Source organism: Lycorma delicatula, chromosome 3 (genome assembly GCF_047948215.1).
Source record: "Lycorma delicatula isolate Av1 chromosome 3, ASM4794821v1, whole genome shotgun sequence".
Taxonomy (NCBI): domain Eukaryota; kingdom Metazoa; phylum Arthropoda; class Insecta; order Hemiptera; family Fulgoridae; genus Lycorma; species Lycorma delicatula.
Genome location: NC_134457.1, coordinates 159,486,150 through 159,505,003, shown reverse-complemented (window position 1 = coordinate 159,505,003; position 18,854 = coordinate 159,486,150). Strand labels below are relative to the sequence as shown.

Below are 18,854 nucleotides of genomic sequence, written 5' to 3'. Positions count from 1 at the left end.
TACAGAAAAAAGAATAATCCAGTGGCATCTCAAAATACTGAAAGCAATTCACTACCTCAACCAAATGGAACTAGTTAGTACAGAGTGTGCGTAATCATATCCAGCTTAAATACTAACTCCCCTGGTACATTTGTCAGCAAAAAGCAAGAATCTTTTTTGATGTTAATTAATGTATATTATTATCAATTTTTGTATATTGCAATATTTTAAACATTACCATTTATATATATATATATATATGCTACGCTATAATTATTATCTTTTTTTCTAATTATTGATGATTTTTTATTTAATGTAACTTGTATGACAAATAAGTTTTAAGAAATTAATTTTTAATTCATATGTTATTGTATATTTATATGATAAAATGTACATAAGTATATAGATGAGATTTAGTTGCATTATTATGCAATTAAATTCCTTGCAATGTAAAGTATTTATTTTAATTTAAGACAGTTTTTATTGTGTTCCAAAATGTTTCATATATTTAAATATTAATGTGTAATGTAAATTAGCAATTGTGTTATTTACTGCATTTACAATTTGTAGAATAAATTTGTAAATTATTATATTTTTATATTTGTAGTTATCTCTACTAACTAAAGATAATTTATATGCTGGTTCTAAAAGAATTTTAATAAATAAAAGCATTTTCTATAAATATTGCCATATATAGAAGCTGATAAACATTTGCAAAACCAATGATGAACTTATTATTTTTTTTGTTTTATATAGTTATCTCCGTCAAGCTCACTTTATTTGACTGATATGCAAGAAAATATTGTTTTCTATAATTTTCCAAATCTTACTTATAATTTAGAATTAAAATTTTGTGCTTGATGGCCTTATTAAGTGACTAACAAATAGTGAATGGATATCCCATTCTTTTATCAGTCAGGTATAGTGGACTTTGTAATGTGTGTTGTTTTTGGTGAGTGCATTTTTCTGATGACAGGATTAGGATCTCTCAATTAACTCTAAGGCAATTTTTATTTTTCATTCAAAAGCATATTTAGAATTTTTATTTTTATTTTACTGATGTAATATTATTCAATGTTGTATGATAAGTTTTAAGAAAAACCTAACCAAAAAATAAAATTATAGCCTTCAGGCTGGTCACGCAAGTTAATTTGTGGTCACAAATCAATTGTTTAACAGCCAATTTTTGAAGTCGAAGGTTTTGAGGTTCAAATCCTAATAACAATTAAGTTTAAATTTAAATACTAGGCAGTGGATATCTGTGTACTTTTGTGGTTGGAGTTCAGTTAACCACACGTCTCAGGAATGGTCGGCCTGATTTGTACAAAACTACACCTCATTTACATATCATCCTCATCTCATTGAAGCTTATTGTTCACTAGTTGAACAGATTGCAACCTACATATTAGGAAAATAAAATAAAAGTATGTAAAATAATTTTATTAATTTTTTTAAAAGTATTTGTGCAATTAATTAGAATTTCACTCAGTTATATATTAGGCAAATAAATATAAAATCCAAATAAAAATGTTAGCATCATAGGTGGTTAAAAATTTTAATTTATTATAATATATTAGTCAGACACCATGTCCCCATTGTGTCAGTATTAGACATCCATTTGGTTAAAATTTTTATTGTGCTGTGGATCCTTACTATAGCAATCGTAATTGATTTCTGAAGAGTGGTTTTGAATCAGATGGTCACAAATCATGCTCTTAGCATCTCATAGTCCTATTTTTGCAGACAAATCAGCAGATCTCGGATTCAATTCCTAGCAATAAACCAACCCAAGATAATAATGAAAAAGATTGTAGGAAGACCCTCCTTATTGAATATTTAATAATGCTTAGGATTTTTTTTAGTTAACATTTTTATTTTCTCTTTTGAAGTAATCATCTTTTGTAGAACTTTTAAAAAGCTCCTTTTTTCTGCTTGTATTAGTATTAAAACAATAAGTTGCATTGCACAAATAGAAGCACAATAATAAAAAACAAAAATGTTAAAATAAAAAAATTCAGAAACTTTTTTTCTATGTTTGCTTAGGATCATAAAATTTTTCTTTTAATTTCAAATAGGATGTAATATATTGTATGTAAATAGGATGCATTTAAATAGTATATAACTTAGTCTACAGCCAGCTTATGTTTTTTGGTTGACATCTTTGATTGTGACTCTCTTGGCAACACAAATTAAGGTTTTAATTTTGAATAATTTTCAAAGAGATTGTTTTAAAATCTGAAATTGGGGCAACATACCAGTCTTGCATAAAGAATTGCTTTTTTTGTGCATTCACTGGAGATTTTTATACTGAATGATTTTAGGTAAAATGAATTAAATCACAACATTTGAAAATCTTGTAGAAAATCATTTTTGAAATTTTGACCAAGAGTTTCTGTCTACATAATAGTAAGAACCTAGGAGAATACCAGGCAATAAAGCTTGTAATATATATATATTTAATGTAAATAAAAATTAAAATTGTATAATATAGTTTTAATTGAAATGTTTCAATTAAAACTCAGCCACCGGCTGAGCCTGGAGGTGGCAATAGATCGTCTAAAGCTATTGGCTCTGGAATAGAAGGAGTGTTTGGGACAGCTGCACTTGCGTCTGCACCAGGAGCAGTCATGCAAGATGTGGAGGTGGTCATAGCCGGTGGGGGATTTATGATCGGCAATGAGATACACTCCGAAGCGGCTATCAGGTCTTGAATATATGCTACGGAGTCGGCACTTTGCATTAAATTCCGTAAGAATTTGATGCAATTGATCACCGTCACTGTATCGTACCGTATCGTGAACCAAGAAGGCTCGTTTCTGGCTACTAGCAATTTTATCAAAGATGTCTGACCACGGTAATCCCGCGGCAAATTGGCCCACATATTCATTATGTCTTGAAGACATTGATGGAAAGCTGTCGTTCTGGGGGGGGGGGATTGCTGGTTTGTCCAGCTCTTTGTTCACAGCCATCGATACCACATCGTACAGATCCACTAGAAGATCATTCCCCACTCCGCTATTATCATCATAATTGAATACATTACCATGCTGTTGATATTCACTTCCGCTGTTGTTGTTGTGGGAGGTACTGGGTTGGTCTCCGTCGAGACACCGGAGCAACTCAGACCCGCCGTTCCAGGAGATGAAACTGAATCCTTGCTGGTCGTTGTCGAGGATGGCTTGGAAGTCTTAATCGAAAACCTGATGGTAGGTTGATTTTGTTGGGGGTCGTCATTTTCCTTCTCTTGGCGTCTTTGTTTTTTATTGACTGCCCAATTGTCTTCTTTCCTTTTCCTGATGATTGACATTTCGGGACAGATCTTAACTCGTTAACGACTTGGGTGGAGATAATGTCAACTGGTGATGGTGGACTGTTATTTGCAGATGTTTGTTCAAAATCAGTATTATCTTGTCTGTCTTCTTCCTCTTCTAGATCGAAAATGTCAATTACAGGTGATGACATATTAACAAATAATCAAACAATAATTAAAACGTCTAATAATAATAATAATAAATAATTAATAAATTTATACACAGAGAATAATTAGCACACAATGAATACGCTGCAGCAAATACAGATACAACAAAAAAGGGATGCAAGAAAATGCAGCGTATATATACAGGAAAATTTGGCACACGACCCGAAGTAGCACATGGCATGAACTAACTACTCTGCTTACTTGCCGGCAACCTTCAGTTGCAGCGGCCTACTAACGTGCTAATTGAACGTGTTGAAAGGCACATCAAAACAGTGAACATTACACAGGCTTTTTAACAACTTAACTGTAAAAGCCAATTTTTAATGCAGTTTTTATAAATCTCTAATTCCCAAGAAGGTCTCTTTTTCCATGTATACTATATTTTTACAAGTATTAGCCCAAAGAAGCCGTATATAACCATTAAGGCTGTAACATGTGATACCATGCTGTACCTCTTCAGACAGAGATGCAATGTAATTATAAAACTAGAAGTTAAAAAAGTGACACTTTTTATACAAAGTTTAATGTATTATACAAATTTAAGAGAAAAATAAAAAAGCAAATTAATGTTAACAATTTGCTAGAAACAAAGAACCATCCTGTCTTTTCTTAAACCAAAAAAAACTTTTCTTAATTGTAACTATAGTGTAATGGAGCAGCACAGAATTAAGTCAAAATTACAGCATTCAAATTTGATAAAATATAAGAAAGCTGTATGGATTGATATTAAAATTCACACTTTTTTTTAAGTACTGTAATTAGTGTTGATGTAAATTTTGTAATCAATAGAAACTGGTTTGAAAAACACAGTTTGCTGTAAGAATTTTAACCTTACTTTACATTGGATGCTAATTCTCAGAGATGTTCCACAAAGATGTTATAAAACTATAAAATGCGTTAAACAAGTTACATGTAGACTACTTCCTCATCTAGGAATGATTTAGGTGATAATAATGGAAGAGGAACTAAACCATTAAATGACAACAGAAACAGTGACCAGGATGACTGGATTGATGTGAGTTATAGTGATAACGGGCCTGTAAGTAATATTAACAATTATAAATAACAATTCCGGACCAGTTTTACAGACTTCTTTCCATGAAAACATGTTACTCATAAACTTTTTTTTATGACAATTTACTTACAATGATATGCTCTGAGACAAATAGTTTTGTTAACAAGCAAAAACTTGCCTTAATAAGCCCTAAAAGTAGAATGAAAAAGTGGAAAAATGCAACTATTTCTGATTTGAAAGCTTTACTGACCCATATTGTCTGCATCCATTATCAGAGCTGAAAGATTATCTTTCAGGGAAGTGTATCAACCGAATGCAATTCTTTAGCGATGTCTGTACCAGAGATCATTTTCTGTAGCTATTTTGGAACCTACATTTTAGCAGTGATGAGAGCGCTGATCAAGGTGTAAAAATACAATCAATTACAAATACGATTGAGAACAAATATATCAGTTATTCTATAATTCTAGTTCTTACATATCAGTTGATGAAAGTACAATTTACTTCAAAGGAAAAAATTCTTTTCATGTATATTACCCAAACATACCTACAAAGTTTGGTCTTAAAATTTTTATTTTGGATATTTTGGCAGTTACATTTACAACTTTATTCCATATTTTGGCAGAAAAGAAATAATTCCTGGTTCTGAATCATTAAAAACAACTCAGATTGCCAGTATTAATTCAGTAATTAAAAATTAGGCTAATCCTCCATCTGGCCATCATGTATATGTTGATCATTATTACAATAGCCCTGAACTTGCTGAAGAGCTGTTACAAAAAGAAATTTTATCCCAGGGATTGTCATGCTACATAGAAAGAATATGCCTAAAATAAGTACAAAAAAATGAAGTGCGGCGACTTTTACACACACAGGAATAAAATAGGCATTGCAGTTGTTTGATGGAAAGACAAAAGACTTGTAACGACTAACTACTTAACACAAAGTTAGTAGTAGGCTTAACATGGTAAATTTTCCCAGCAAATATTCAAATAAACTGTCTATTAAAAAACCAACTGCAGAGGTGGATTACATGAAGCATATGGAAGGAGTAGACCGCAGTGACCATTTTATTAAGACTGAGTTACCAATTTTTGAGACGCACAAAGAAATGGTACTGTAAAATGTTCTTCTGGTTAATAGAAGTTGCTACAATTAATTCATACATACTCTACAAACACGTACAGAGACAAAGTGACAATAAACCAATGTCTCAAGCAGTTCAGATAAAAATTAATCAAAGATCTAGTTAAAGAGAGAGTTCAGCAATGTCACAGAAAATTTTAGAAAAAAGAAAACCTGAAAAACCTTATTTTATTGGAAAAGCAGTAAAGGAGTCAACCTGCTGTCACATTTGCTACAAAAATAAAATGCGCAAAGAGACTGTGTATTTTTGCAATGTGTGTCCTGATAAGCCTTATCTACATCTAGGTGTTTTTAAATTTACCACACAAAAAACATATTATTGAAAATTAGTTTTCTTTTATTATATTATTCAATTGATAATTTGTAATGTTTTACGTTCATTTAATTTTACATCATGCATTATGTATTCACTACAAACAAAACTTTTTTAGTTAATACTTGTAACGGTTTTCTTTACCATTTTATTCATGCATCAACATTTTTTATCAAACCTTTTCGTATTTGTTTGAACAAATTGTGTTTTAATTTTTTATTTTTATTATAGCAGTGATCATTTTTGACATTTTTATGATAATTTCATTTGTACTTTTTTCTTCAAAATTTTTATATCTTTTTACTATATGTTTTTATATCAGTTTATAACATTACATGTATAAAAAACTCAATAAATATGTAATTACAAAAAAATATTGTTTGTATTAACCAAAATAAATTACAGTATTAAGATCTCATTTTGCAGATATATCTGCAATGCTGAGGTCTCACCTAGCCCCATAAGAGCTTAATGCAGATATATCTGCCTATATTTTTTATACTACAAACTACTTTTTTATAATACAAAACTATCACTTCAAAATATCATAGTTCTTATTTATATGTACTATTAAGCAAGAAAATATCATAAAAACCAAAAACATTTTTGCACCTACAGCAAAAAAAAGTACACTCCAGTGCAGCTGCATAAATATTGGCTGAATTATTAAGCCGTACACAAAGGGTTAATTGTTAATTAACATTTTTTTAAAAATGAAAGTAACCATTAAATTAATGTAAAAAAGGAACTTAAAAAATCATGTAGCATTGTTTGTGAGATTTATTTAAGAAAATTACTCAAACTTAAAAACAAAGAACAAAAGTAAATCTCAAAACTTTATTAAAGTAGAATCATTTGAAGAAGTAAGTGAGATGCGTTTGGTTCAGCTCACAGTGAATTTTTTATTAATATTTGAAGATCAGCAATTGGATTCATAATGCATTTAAACTATAGATATAATACATCAGAGATGACCAAATGTACAAAATAAATTAGCATTTTTATAGTTTGAATTTGTATTATTCTACAGAAATTAACCATCACTCACTAACCATTAATAACCATAATACAGATTTATTTATTTTTTCAGCTAGAATCTAGCAAAACTGAATAAATATGTATTTAAAAACAGAATAAAAAATTCATGTTTTTCTATGTATAAGATATGTTATTGGGAAGTTTCAATAATTAATAATTAAGCTGATAGATGTAGGATAATATTTTATGAATGATAATTACTTAAGATAATCTTCAGAAACATGTTGAAGCATGAAACTGTATATAGCAAATTATTAGACATATCTGAAATACATTGTTTATTTTAATACAAAAAAAAAGGTTAAAATCATAGAACAAAAAATACTATATTTAATATTTATTATTATGAATTAAAAAAATTATACAGTTGCAACAGATACGGTGACCCATTTTAAACATTATGTTGAAGCATAAAGAATTAGAACTACACATTTTGAAAGAAGACTTCATATCATTCCTTACACATGTGCCTTTTGTAAATTATGTCCTTCAGGTGACTACCATTGTTAATGCAATCTTTGACACAAGCACACACAATTGCTATAACCTTATGCATTATCTCTTGTCATAGCCTCAATTTCAGTGCAATTGTTGTTTCCAGTTCCTGAATATTTGCTGGCATGTAGCATACACTTTGGATTTCAGGAATCCCCACAGAAAAAAATGAAATAGGATGAATGGGATGGCCAGTTGTCTTGACCAAACTGCAAAACAAGGTTCTCTGTAAACGTCCTTTGTAAGCTCATGGACATTCTGTTTGAACTATTATGTCTGCCTATTAATATTTCTGACTATGCATTTGCAGAGCTATGAACTGTTACAACATACCATCATAATGATCTGCTATGACTCATTCTCAAAAAAATAGTGACTAATAATATCCTGAGAAGACACTCCACACCGTAACTTTTGCCTTATGAAGTAGTTGTTCATGAAGCTGATAAGGATTGCACTGTGGCTAAAGTTTTGTTTGTTTACATAGCCAGATAAATGAACATGGGCCTCATCATACATCATCAAATTGTTGAAAAAATTGGGTTTAGTGTTTTCATCTCCAAAAGGTGTTTACAGAAATTTTGACATGCCTTTAGATTTCTGGGCAATAATTCTTAACACTAATTATATCTAATAAGTATGAAACTTAATAGCCAGAGCAATGCTGACAAATGAATTGTGCTGGACTTTGCTCTAATGCATTTTTTAATGTTTAGATATTTTCTGAGATGCAAACATGTCACTTCATGTTTGAAGCAGATGCTGTTGGTCTGAACTACCTGATTCAACTTGTTCAAACTCTGCATTCTTATGATATTATCAGCACACTTATAAAAAGTTTCAATTCCTAATGTGCAGTGTACATTCGACCAGCGGTCTATACTGATGCCAGTCATGTAATATGGTGTACAAAAAATGCTTTGAACTGCACTACACAATGCAAAAATATCAGCATGATTTTAAAGTGGGTCAATGTTTCTACCACACTTTGGAAAGTAAAATTTATATTTACTTTAAGGAATGCAAATGTAAATAAAAAGAATAATGTGAAAATGAAGATAGTAAACCTACAGGTATAAACTTCATAAATAAAGATTTTTTCTTATTACTTTACTCTAAATTAATTTTTTACTTTAATCTCATTATTATATTTCCAATATATAAAAATAATGAAGTAACATTTTTTATTTCAATTTAAAAAACTTCAACAATCTGTTGCAACCTTGTAAATAGTAAAGAACTGACAAATCACTGAGAACCATTTACAAATTACAATTCAACATAACTAGAATACATCTCTATCTTAATATTTTTCAGTAATTAAAAAACACACAATCATACAATACATAAAAAAATTAAAATAGTTAAAAAATGTTGCAGATTCTAAATGAAAGTAAGTACAAATTTAATAATGGTTGATTACTAGGTTAACCTATGTCAACCCTGGTACTCAGTGTACAACAGCAAATGGTGAGTAACGATTATATAACATTTTTCATTTCAATGTTTTATGATTATGTATATTGAAACTATGAAAAAAGTGGTTCAAATCTTTTATTTTATTTTATGTATTTCATGTTTTAAAAAAGAGGTAGTATTCTTGTTACCATCTGTGATATTTTTAAAATGTCATATATTTGAGATGGTTTAAAGATATTGAAATTAAAATGTATGTGTAAATGTAAAATTGCTGTAGTAGGTTATTATTTATTTATTTCAAAATGAAATCATGATGTAAAAATATATTGTTAAAAATAAAAATGAGATCTTTTGTGACAAAACTTGTGCATTATAGTCCACATTACAAGAGTAATGTCTGTAATTACTGTTGTCATTAATAGAGTTTATCGGTATGCTCTGCAATATTTAATTCTGATTACATAAACAATAAAAAAATATATTATTTTATAGTCACATTTGTTTTATTTTTAACAAATTTACTTATGCTTTGTACGTTTCTTATGTTGTTTCTTTACATTGTTTTTTTATTAAGACTGAGCTTTATTATGTTTGTGTTTACTCAAAAGTAAAAAATGTGTAAGAAAAAACAAAAATTGATACTCTTTCAATTCTATTTTGACTTTTTCAAATTGGTGCAAATTAAAAGGGATCTTTAAGTTGAATAGTTCTTAATTGGGTACAGATTACTAAAAGTCAAAATTTACATTTAGTTTGTAATTTTTTAGCCTTTTTTTTTTACTTCAGTTTGTATGTAGTTTAAAAATTATTTTGTTAGTTACTGTATATTATAAATACAGTTTTTCTGTGTTTGTAATGTATTGATTCAGTTATATCTATTAGCTAATATTGTTAAGTACTGAAAATTAAGGTAATTTATAGATGAAGAGAAATAAAAAATATATGTTAGAGACTTGGGCCGTCTTCATATAGAAAATGATTCAGATTATTATCAGATGTAATAAATATTTTGTATGTTGATCTTTTGTAGGCAATTTTAAAATTCTTATACTGTATGTAAACTTTATAAAGAGCTCTTCATGTAATAAAATAAAACTGAAAACTCTAAACATTTAGAATAAATAGCTAAAATTAGAGAAATGCTAATAAAATAAATTCATAGTTTTTGACTTGAATAATTTTCATACAATGAATATTTGATCATACATTAAGCCAGATGTTAACCAGTCGAGTTAATTCTCACAATGCTCATTTTGATTTATTGATGTGTATGAATGAATACTAAATGTCACTCAGTGTCTGGTTAAATATTCTTTCAATTAATTGCTATCTCTTACATATAGATGTGAAGCACCTACATGACTCGACAATAATATTACGGTCATTGGTTCAGAGCAAATGCAATGACTAAATAAAACTTTTATAAATAAATTTTTTATTCTGATTGGAACATAACAATACATTATATAAATTGTCAGGAAAGGATAGATATGCTACTAATTGGATCAATAAACACACTTACCGGTATTTATCTATATGGACCAAGAGAAACAGTATTAAAACATTGATCAGAGCAGCATCACAAAATACACAATTATAAAATATATCTATCCTCATAGTTCATCAACTTTGACTTTATGCATACTTACTTTAACTGAAGGAGATTCTTTACAATTTATGACATATCATAGCAGCGTATTATCTGTTTCAGATTATAAATCCTAATGTCCATTCCCTTGAGTGATTAAAACAATGACTGTTTTAATCATTTACATAAAATCTTTGCTCTTATATGTAGAAGAAACTTAATGAAATGTGGCTGTAATCTATTTCTAATATATTTTGTATATTTGAGAATATATCTGTATATATGACCCATTCACCCATGGGTCAGCTGAAATAAACTCACACACAGATAAATAATATTTTCGCACTGTATTTTGAAAAGGAAATTTCATTATATGTTGAGCATGCATTGAATGTTTGAGATGCACCATTTTTTAAAGTGTGCTAATTGGTTTAAATATATATTGCTTTATACTCATTGTGATAGTTTTAAAATCCGTTACCATTTTTCACCAAAACGTTTCTTTATATTTATTTGTAAACTATATTCTATTTGTTTTATTTATTTATTTTTATTAAGGGGTTTAAATTATTTATGTAAAATATATATAAATATAATAAAGATCTGATTTAAATTTTCTTTTCTTTTAAAGTAATCCTGTTATACTATATAATGTATTTTTGTAATATTAACTATCAATAGAATACATAATTTCTGAATATTGCTTAATAGGTTACTACAGAAGTTAGTTATCACTAAGATCATTAGCCATACTAAGTGTTATACCTAAATCAACAATCATACACCAATTAACAGAAATGATCTTGGTATTGTGAAATTTTGGTCACATCTGTAAAATTCAGACTAAGGCTTAATGGCAAGAATTACCTTAATATCCATGTAATCTGATGACCTAACAAAGAAACATTAAAATCATTATTACTGGTTACTGCTGAGATGGGCTCCCGATTACAAAAAAAATTAAAATTATTACAATCTTCATCAAAGTAATGGCAAATAAATACGAGGAAGTAATTATAGATGCAGATAGATATAATAAAAGGTAACATGTGATGAAAGAAAGTAAATTAACTTTAAAAAACAATAATTGTATAAGAGAGGCAATTTTAGCTCCCAAATTACACTTAGAAGGCAAGTTGAAGAATATGAAACTACTTACTATGTCTGGCTGGACATAACATTGTCACAAAAGCTAGCAAAATATTGCTCCAATTCAGACTATTAAGTGAAAATTACTTAAAATGAGACCTTTACTTAGTTAATTACATACAACAACAATTTAAGTTTTAATTCAAGTATGATAAAACCTAGTTAATCATTGGTAACTGTAAAAACTCTCATAAGTGCAATGCATTGTATGTTGTGAATAAATTCACTAATTTTATGTTACATTCTTTATTGATATACACTCACAATGCAATTATACACTTTATCTCTTCTAAAAGTAATTACTTTTATCAAGTAATCTTTGATAAAAGTAATGAATGAAAAATTTTGAGAGTAACAAAAAAAAATTAATTAAATCTTGTTTCTCATAGGCAAGTATAGAAAATTAATTGGAAAAAAGAAAATAGCCAGAAATTGTTAAGAATTTAAAAATAGACAATTTTCCATTGCTAAAAACAATAAAAAGGGTTTTTATTGCAATTGAAAAATGTAAATCTGATAAAAAAGCTGTATGTTAATTTTTTGAACAGTTATTCTCTCCCATCAACTTTATTTTTGGGGGATATCCTTTTGATTGATTTAAGGTTCATGCTACCTCTGTCTTTCTTGAAATAAATTTTTATCTATCCAGCCTGTAAGAGATGTGAATTAGATCATTAGACTGACAATCTGAGTTAGGTTTTAACGGACTTAAATTAAATGTATTTTTTCAATTTGGATTACTTAAAATGAACTTGCTTTGCTTTATAATAGTGAAAATTTTGTCTCGTATAATACCTAGTTAAAATCTACATTTTTAATAAACTTTGAAATTCTTACTATTGTACTTAGTTTCTATGTACTTTATTCAAACTCAAATTGTCTACAAGTTTTAATTGTTTATTAACCACAACAAAGTTATTCTATATCAAACATAAAATAGTGTGTTTTCTGACCAATCTTTTGTCTTTTATTCCAAATTTCTTGAGAACTGCTATTATTATTACTATTTTTTCAATTTTTTTGGTCAGATTTCATATAAAACCATTAAATTTATTCCCTAATTTGGAATCCAAAAATTAGTCTGACTTTTTACCTAAGGTGCAGAAACCTGGAAGAAATCTTTCACCAGCCAACACTTGCTAACAAAGGATTTCTGAACCTATCATTCATTATATGAACTTTCTTCTTTATTTTTACCAGTAGAACATATCCTGAATGTTTGTAACAATTGCTAACTGTTTAAGCCTGTATATTTAAGAATTGTTTCCCTTTAGTAGCTGTACTACACATGTGAAACCGTGATTGTTTTGGCAAGTTTTAAGTTGGAAATATTCCGAGTTAATATTTTTTTCACTTATCAGTTAATCGTAGTAACAATATTGCAACAAGTGGTACAAAATTTCTCTGAAATGAAGTGTTTCTCGGCTAGAATGAAGTATTATGTATGTGTATCACATGGTAAAGTGTAAAAAGATGCAAAATTATTATATGGAAATAAACTCGTACTCAAAAACTGAGAATGTCTATTATCAGAGCACTGAAAATTAATGAGACTATTAATGGTAATTTGTGAATAAAACTATTTCACAACTGTACATTATTTATGATATATATGATAAATAAAAGATACCAGTAATCCAATGTGGATGAAGAGTAAGGAAAGAATCAGTTTTGTTCATTAAAACAATGTTTCCTCTCTTACTAATGCGTTAAATTGCAATAATGAATCAAATATAGTTCTTCATTTTCCACACAGCTTTGATCCTTCTACCTGTGACTTATCAGGTGCAGTGCAAGAATTTTTAGGGAGACAAACAATTCAACAACAATGATGCGTCATAGAAGCTGCATGGAGCTGATAAACAGGAGTACACTTCTGAGAATGCACTTATTTGAGAATGGAACAAAAAAACTTCCATGAACAAATATATTGAAGTTGAGGGTGAATACATTGAAAAGTAATAGTTAAACAGAATGATTAATATAAATAAAATTAGTAGATGCATATTTAGATGTACATTTTAAGCATTCTAAAATAATTTTATGAAGTACTAATCCAAAAAAAATGTATTACAGTGAAGATAGAAAATATGATTTTATATATATTTTTTTTAATAATGAGATTTTCAAGCACCATTTGGATAAAACGATTTCAAAAAATATGTACTATTTGTCTAAGATAAGAAGAAACTTACTGAAGGAATATAAAATCAGACCTCTTAACTAACAAGCTTAAAAGTTTTCTTAAAACGTACTAACTTAGAAAAAAAGTACTGCTCTTTGTTTTTTAACAATAAAAATTTTATGGAAAAAATATTATAAAAAACATCCAACAATTTTTTGTTTTGAGATTACTTTTCTTTTTTTCCTGTTTAGCCTCTGGGAATTACCGTTCAGGTATTACTTCAGAGGATGATACGTATGAATGTAAATGAAGTGTAGTCATGTACAGTCTCAGTTCGACCATTCCTGAGATGTGTGGTTAATTGAAACCCAACCACCAAAGAATACCGGTATTCACGATCTAGTATTCAAATCCGTATAAAAGTAACTGCCTTTACTTTGAACGTTGGAACTCTCAACTTGAGCTGATTTGGGAAGACACATTTACCACTAGACCAACCCAGGGGGTTTAATTGTAATTACTATCATTATGATGGTGAAATTTATTTTTCCTTAAATAAAGAAAAGGATAACAGAACTAATTAATATGGGTTTTAATTTTTACATCTGAAGTAATAAATCTTTATTCTTCCAGGTTTTAGTAACTATTTGGAATGAAATCAAAACTTTTTTTTTGTTTGGCTGTAATTCTAGATATATAACATGAAACGTAAAAATTAAATGAATTTATTTTATATAAAATCTGGTAGTCTATTCATACATAACAAGGTCACAAATGTTAGTGTTGAAAAATGTATACCACTTGCATGAAAAACACGATACAAGTTGTATCTTCACCACACATTGAATTTTCTTCTGGATAACAAGAGACAAAAGTTAACTTATTTTATTTCATTCAGAATTCTGACTTATACATCTAACGAAGTTGAGTTTTCAGAAAATTATTCTTTAAATTTAAAAATAACATTAACACATTTAACAAATAAGTATGGTTTACACATGCTTATTTTACACACTCACTTGCAATGTGTAATGAATTCATAATTTAATATTGTATCACATGGACTACATAGTTTGTCTATAATTATGAATGACTGAGCATATGAATGAATGATGCAGATTAGAAATAAAAACATAAGTAAAAGGTTTTATTAGCAATACAAAATAAATAAATATAACCATTACTAGGTTTAATTTAAATAATATGTTAACTATTTATGGTAGTTATTTATTATAATATTACAAAAATTGAACTGTTTATTGAAAATTGCTTCTCAGTAGTCTCTTTAATAAACTTAAAAATGGCAAGGTTCCCAATTTGATAATTTTTTTAAAATTCAAATCTTAATATACAAGTGGACTGATTTCATGAATTTTCTGTTTATTAACAAAAATCCTTTGGAGGTGTCACTATAAGTTTTTTCTTCAAACTCAAGCAACAGAATTTTTAATAAAAGAAATTACTTATACAAAGTTAAAGATTTTATCATTTTAGTTTTATAATTATTGTTTAGTGTTGGATTTTTTTTTTTAGTGTAATGATGCAGTGTCATGAAACAATTTTTTTTGAAACCTTAAATCTCACAAGTCAATGATTACTGATTCACAAGTTGTGCCCATAATGCACACCTTGAATTAAAATAAATTTTTTTTGAGCAAGCAGTTTTTATTTAATCTTCAAAACATGTCTGTGAAATTTTTCAGCTCTTTTGATTAACTTTAATTTTATCTGTAATAAAACCCATCTATTAGAAATCAAACTTTTTAACTTTAAAAATAACACTTTTGGGTTTAAAAAATAATATATGCTGTTAACATGGAGTTTGCCATTAGGACAATATGAACAATTTAAACAAACAAAAAAATTAAAATGTTATGGCTTTTTATGAAACTAAAAATTACGTTATATAGTGCACAAAGGGTAGAGATACATAGCATAGGCTAAAGATGTAAGTGACTCAGTGTTGGCTTACTCAAATAATACGTTTTTCTGCATCATTAAGTAACTCGCTGAGAACAGATTTCCAATTTGAAAATTTTTTTAATTGAGAATATATTTTTTATTATATTTCACCCGCAGCATGTACATAGAAATTATGGCCAATAAGTTTCTTGCAATGCAGCTTTTTGATTTCAGTTTTAATATTAATCAGAATCCTGAAAAAGCACTTCATGTTACTTGACATGAAAATTAATTAATAAACATGAAAACCCATGTTTATTAATGTCACTTTGTTGTTATATAAGGAATTTATATATATTTTACTGCTGTAGCTTGTTTAGTGCAATCTCATACTTAAGGTAAAACAAATTAATATTTTAATATAAATCAGATTTTTCATAAATTTTCACATAACTTCTTTTAACAGGTTAGCTTTATATCAAAATGTTTTTCAGGGAAAAAATATATCTAATACAGATTTGTAAAATATTACAGCATTTTAAGATAAACTGAAAAATTTATCTTGACTTATTAAAAAATTTAGGGCACTTATTATTACATTGCAATAATAACATTAGTAATAGAGGCTTGATTTTTATGCTCATCAGAAAATTCCTTCTTTTCTTAGTTTAATACTATATGTTGCATTATTCAATTTTTCATTACCCCCATCAAATTTTGATATTGATTTGGTTATTTTTTTTAAAATTCTAAACTCTCAGAGCAAATCATGATAAAAACAAAATTTTTTTCACTTAAATATTATAATGCGTTGGTGCGAGTCAAGCAATCAAAATTTGAAAGTAATGTTTTTATATAGCTTATTTTTAATGCTAGTACTAACATTTGCTTTTTCTTCTCATAATTACTAATTGCTATCATTAGGGAAACAGAACATATATTACCACTAAGATACAATTATGTATTAGTTAACAATTTTAAACCAAATCTCAAGGTCCTAGATAAAAACCAGTACCAGTTCATCTTGAATTTAATATCCATTTTAACATGTGTATTAAAGATTATATTTTTAAAAATTTATGGTGTAACCAAGATTAGACATAAGATGAAACTACAATAATTTTAATTTTTTTAAGTTAATTAATTTTATTTTATCAGATTAGGTGTAATAAACTTGTTCTAGGTTAGTTTTACATTTCATTATAGAAAAAAAAAATTATATTATAGCATGGTCTTCAAAATGTTGCTTAATGAATTTAAATAATTTTTTAAACAATGACACGTTATTTTTCTTAAAAATTATTACTATTACAATTTTTTTTTATGGTTTATTTAAAATCACTACTATTGCAATAATAATGATTATGTTAAAAAGAAATTGTTGAACATTGTTTTATGTTGTCTATGATACACCTTATTTAATTCTATTAACACAAGTGTCTTACTTTCAACTTTTACTGGCATGTTTTATATTTCAGTCCCCTTTTTTTATAATATAATCATGCATTATGTTAATAGTATTAAATTATTACTGAAATATATATGCAATTCTAACAATTATCATGCCTAACATTTAGAAATTATGGTTCAGATTCTGAATCTTGGTATTTTTCATATGCTTTAAATGAATTTCAAATAAAAAGCTATTTTTTCTTATTTACTTAATTCCTGTAGTACAACAAATGAAAGAAAAAAGTTTCCTTGTCTTTGAAAAAACAACTCACATTTTTCTCAGAGTTCTTTACTACATTAAAACTTGTTTAACGAGTAGTTTATTTGAATTAAAACTTGTTTTAATGTGTAGTTAATTTGAAGTCTGTATGAACTGCTGAAAATAATGGATAAAAGTGCTTCATTTTTCATTTGTTTAGAACACAATTTTTTATCAGTCATTTAAGCAAAGATTTTTCCAGTAGTTTGTTTCAAAATGGTAGCCATTTAAAAAACTGGTATATTGGGTCATGGTATTTTACAATGAATACAAACACATTAAAGATTTTATACTTTGCTGAAAAACATTTTGATTGTATATCAACCGAACATTTTTCTAACAGGTAGTTTTAACTGAAATTCTTTTGATAACCCTTCTCCCATATGATTTTTACATGAAATTGTGTATAAATTTAAATGTTTATAAAACATATTGATTAATGTAAATAAAAATTTCCCGTTTACAGTGACCCAAAATGGTAATGTTTTTAAAAATTATCTTTAATAAGGATCAAATAATTTTTTAAAATGATTAAAATGCCAGATAAAGCTATTTTTCATACCTCTTAGTGAAATTATGGCATGAAACAAAATTTCACTAACAGGGAAAACAGCAAAAAGTGAAGATATTTTTAACCACTATTTCTACAGGCTTTCTTCAAATAAATTGCAAATTCAAAAATACAATATGGAAAGAATAAATTTTTATGTGGTATAAAACTACTTTTTTGTGATGTATAGTAAAACTGTTTTTAGAAGTGTAAAAGTAATATATTTTAAGCAGATTTAAAACGATGTCCTCGAAAAAAGTTACATTTGCGCAACTGTGAAATTTACTACATTAATTTTATGATACACTACTTAAAAACTACTTTTTAAGCAGTTTTTTATTGCTTATTCTAGTATAGAGAATCTCACCATCAGAAATCATATCTCTTCTTTAACAATATTGTTTATTTACTTTTTCTATAAAACAATTTACAAAATTAAATAAACATAATTAATGTGAGAGGTTTTCTCAACTCAAGTTATATATATTCTAATGTGCTAATAGATGTAACATTTTTGCAAGAGATCCAGTGTTAGTCATAATAATAAAAAAAAGGGAAGCATAATAAAGAAACGTCTAAGTAGGAGTATTATTAAAGAATAAAATAAAAATCTGTAAAGATAGTTAAAAACTAACATAAGAAGGTAGCTTGAGATGAAGAGAAGAGCAAATATATTTAAACTGAAAGATTAGTATAGAATAGAACGGATTGGAAAAATGGATCAAATGAGTCATGAATTTTCAAGTCTTAATCAGGTTAACCTTATGGTAACATTTCTTTTGCCTCCTTACCTGTATTCAAAGTGAACCAGTTATGCTACATTAACTTACTCCTTTGCTTGGCATCACTAATGCATATTTGATCAATTTTCAGATTTTTTTAATAATAAATGCAGAGTACTTAAAAATTTATCTATGCCTCATAAAGAGAGATGACCTTTAAAAAT

The 18,854-nt window shown here is 27.6% G+C and overlaps 1 protein-coding gene across 1 annotated transcript in view; it reads left to right on the top strand.

Annotated features, from left to right (window-relative positions):
* Orct (Organic cation transporter) overlaps positions 1-11,084 on the top strand; it is a 143,496-nt gene extending 132,412 nt beyond the window's left edge. Inside the window, exon 11 of the mRNA XM_075360878.1 lies at positions 6-11,084. Within this exon, the coding sequence (XP_075216993.1) occupies positions 6-78 (73 nt within the window). The 3' untranslated portion in view covers positions 79-11,084. The remainder of the gene's footprint in view (positions 1-5) is intronic.
* The last annotated feature ends 7,770 nt before the right edge of the window (positions 11,085-18,854 follow it).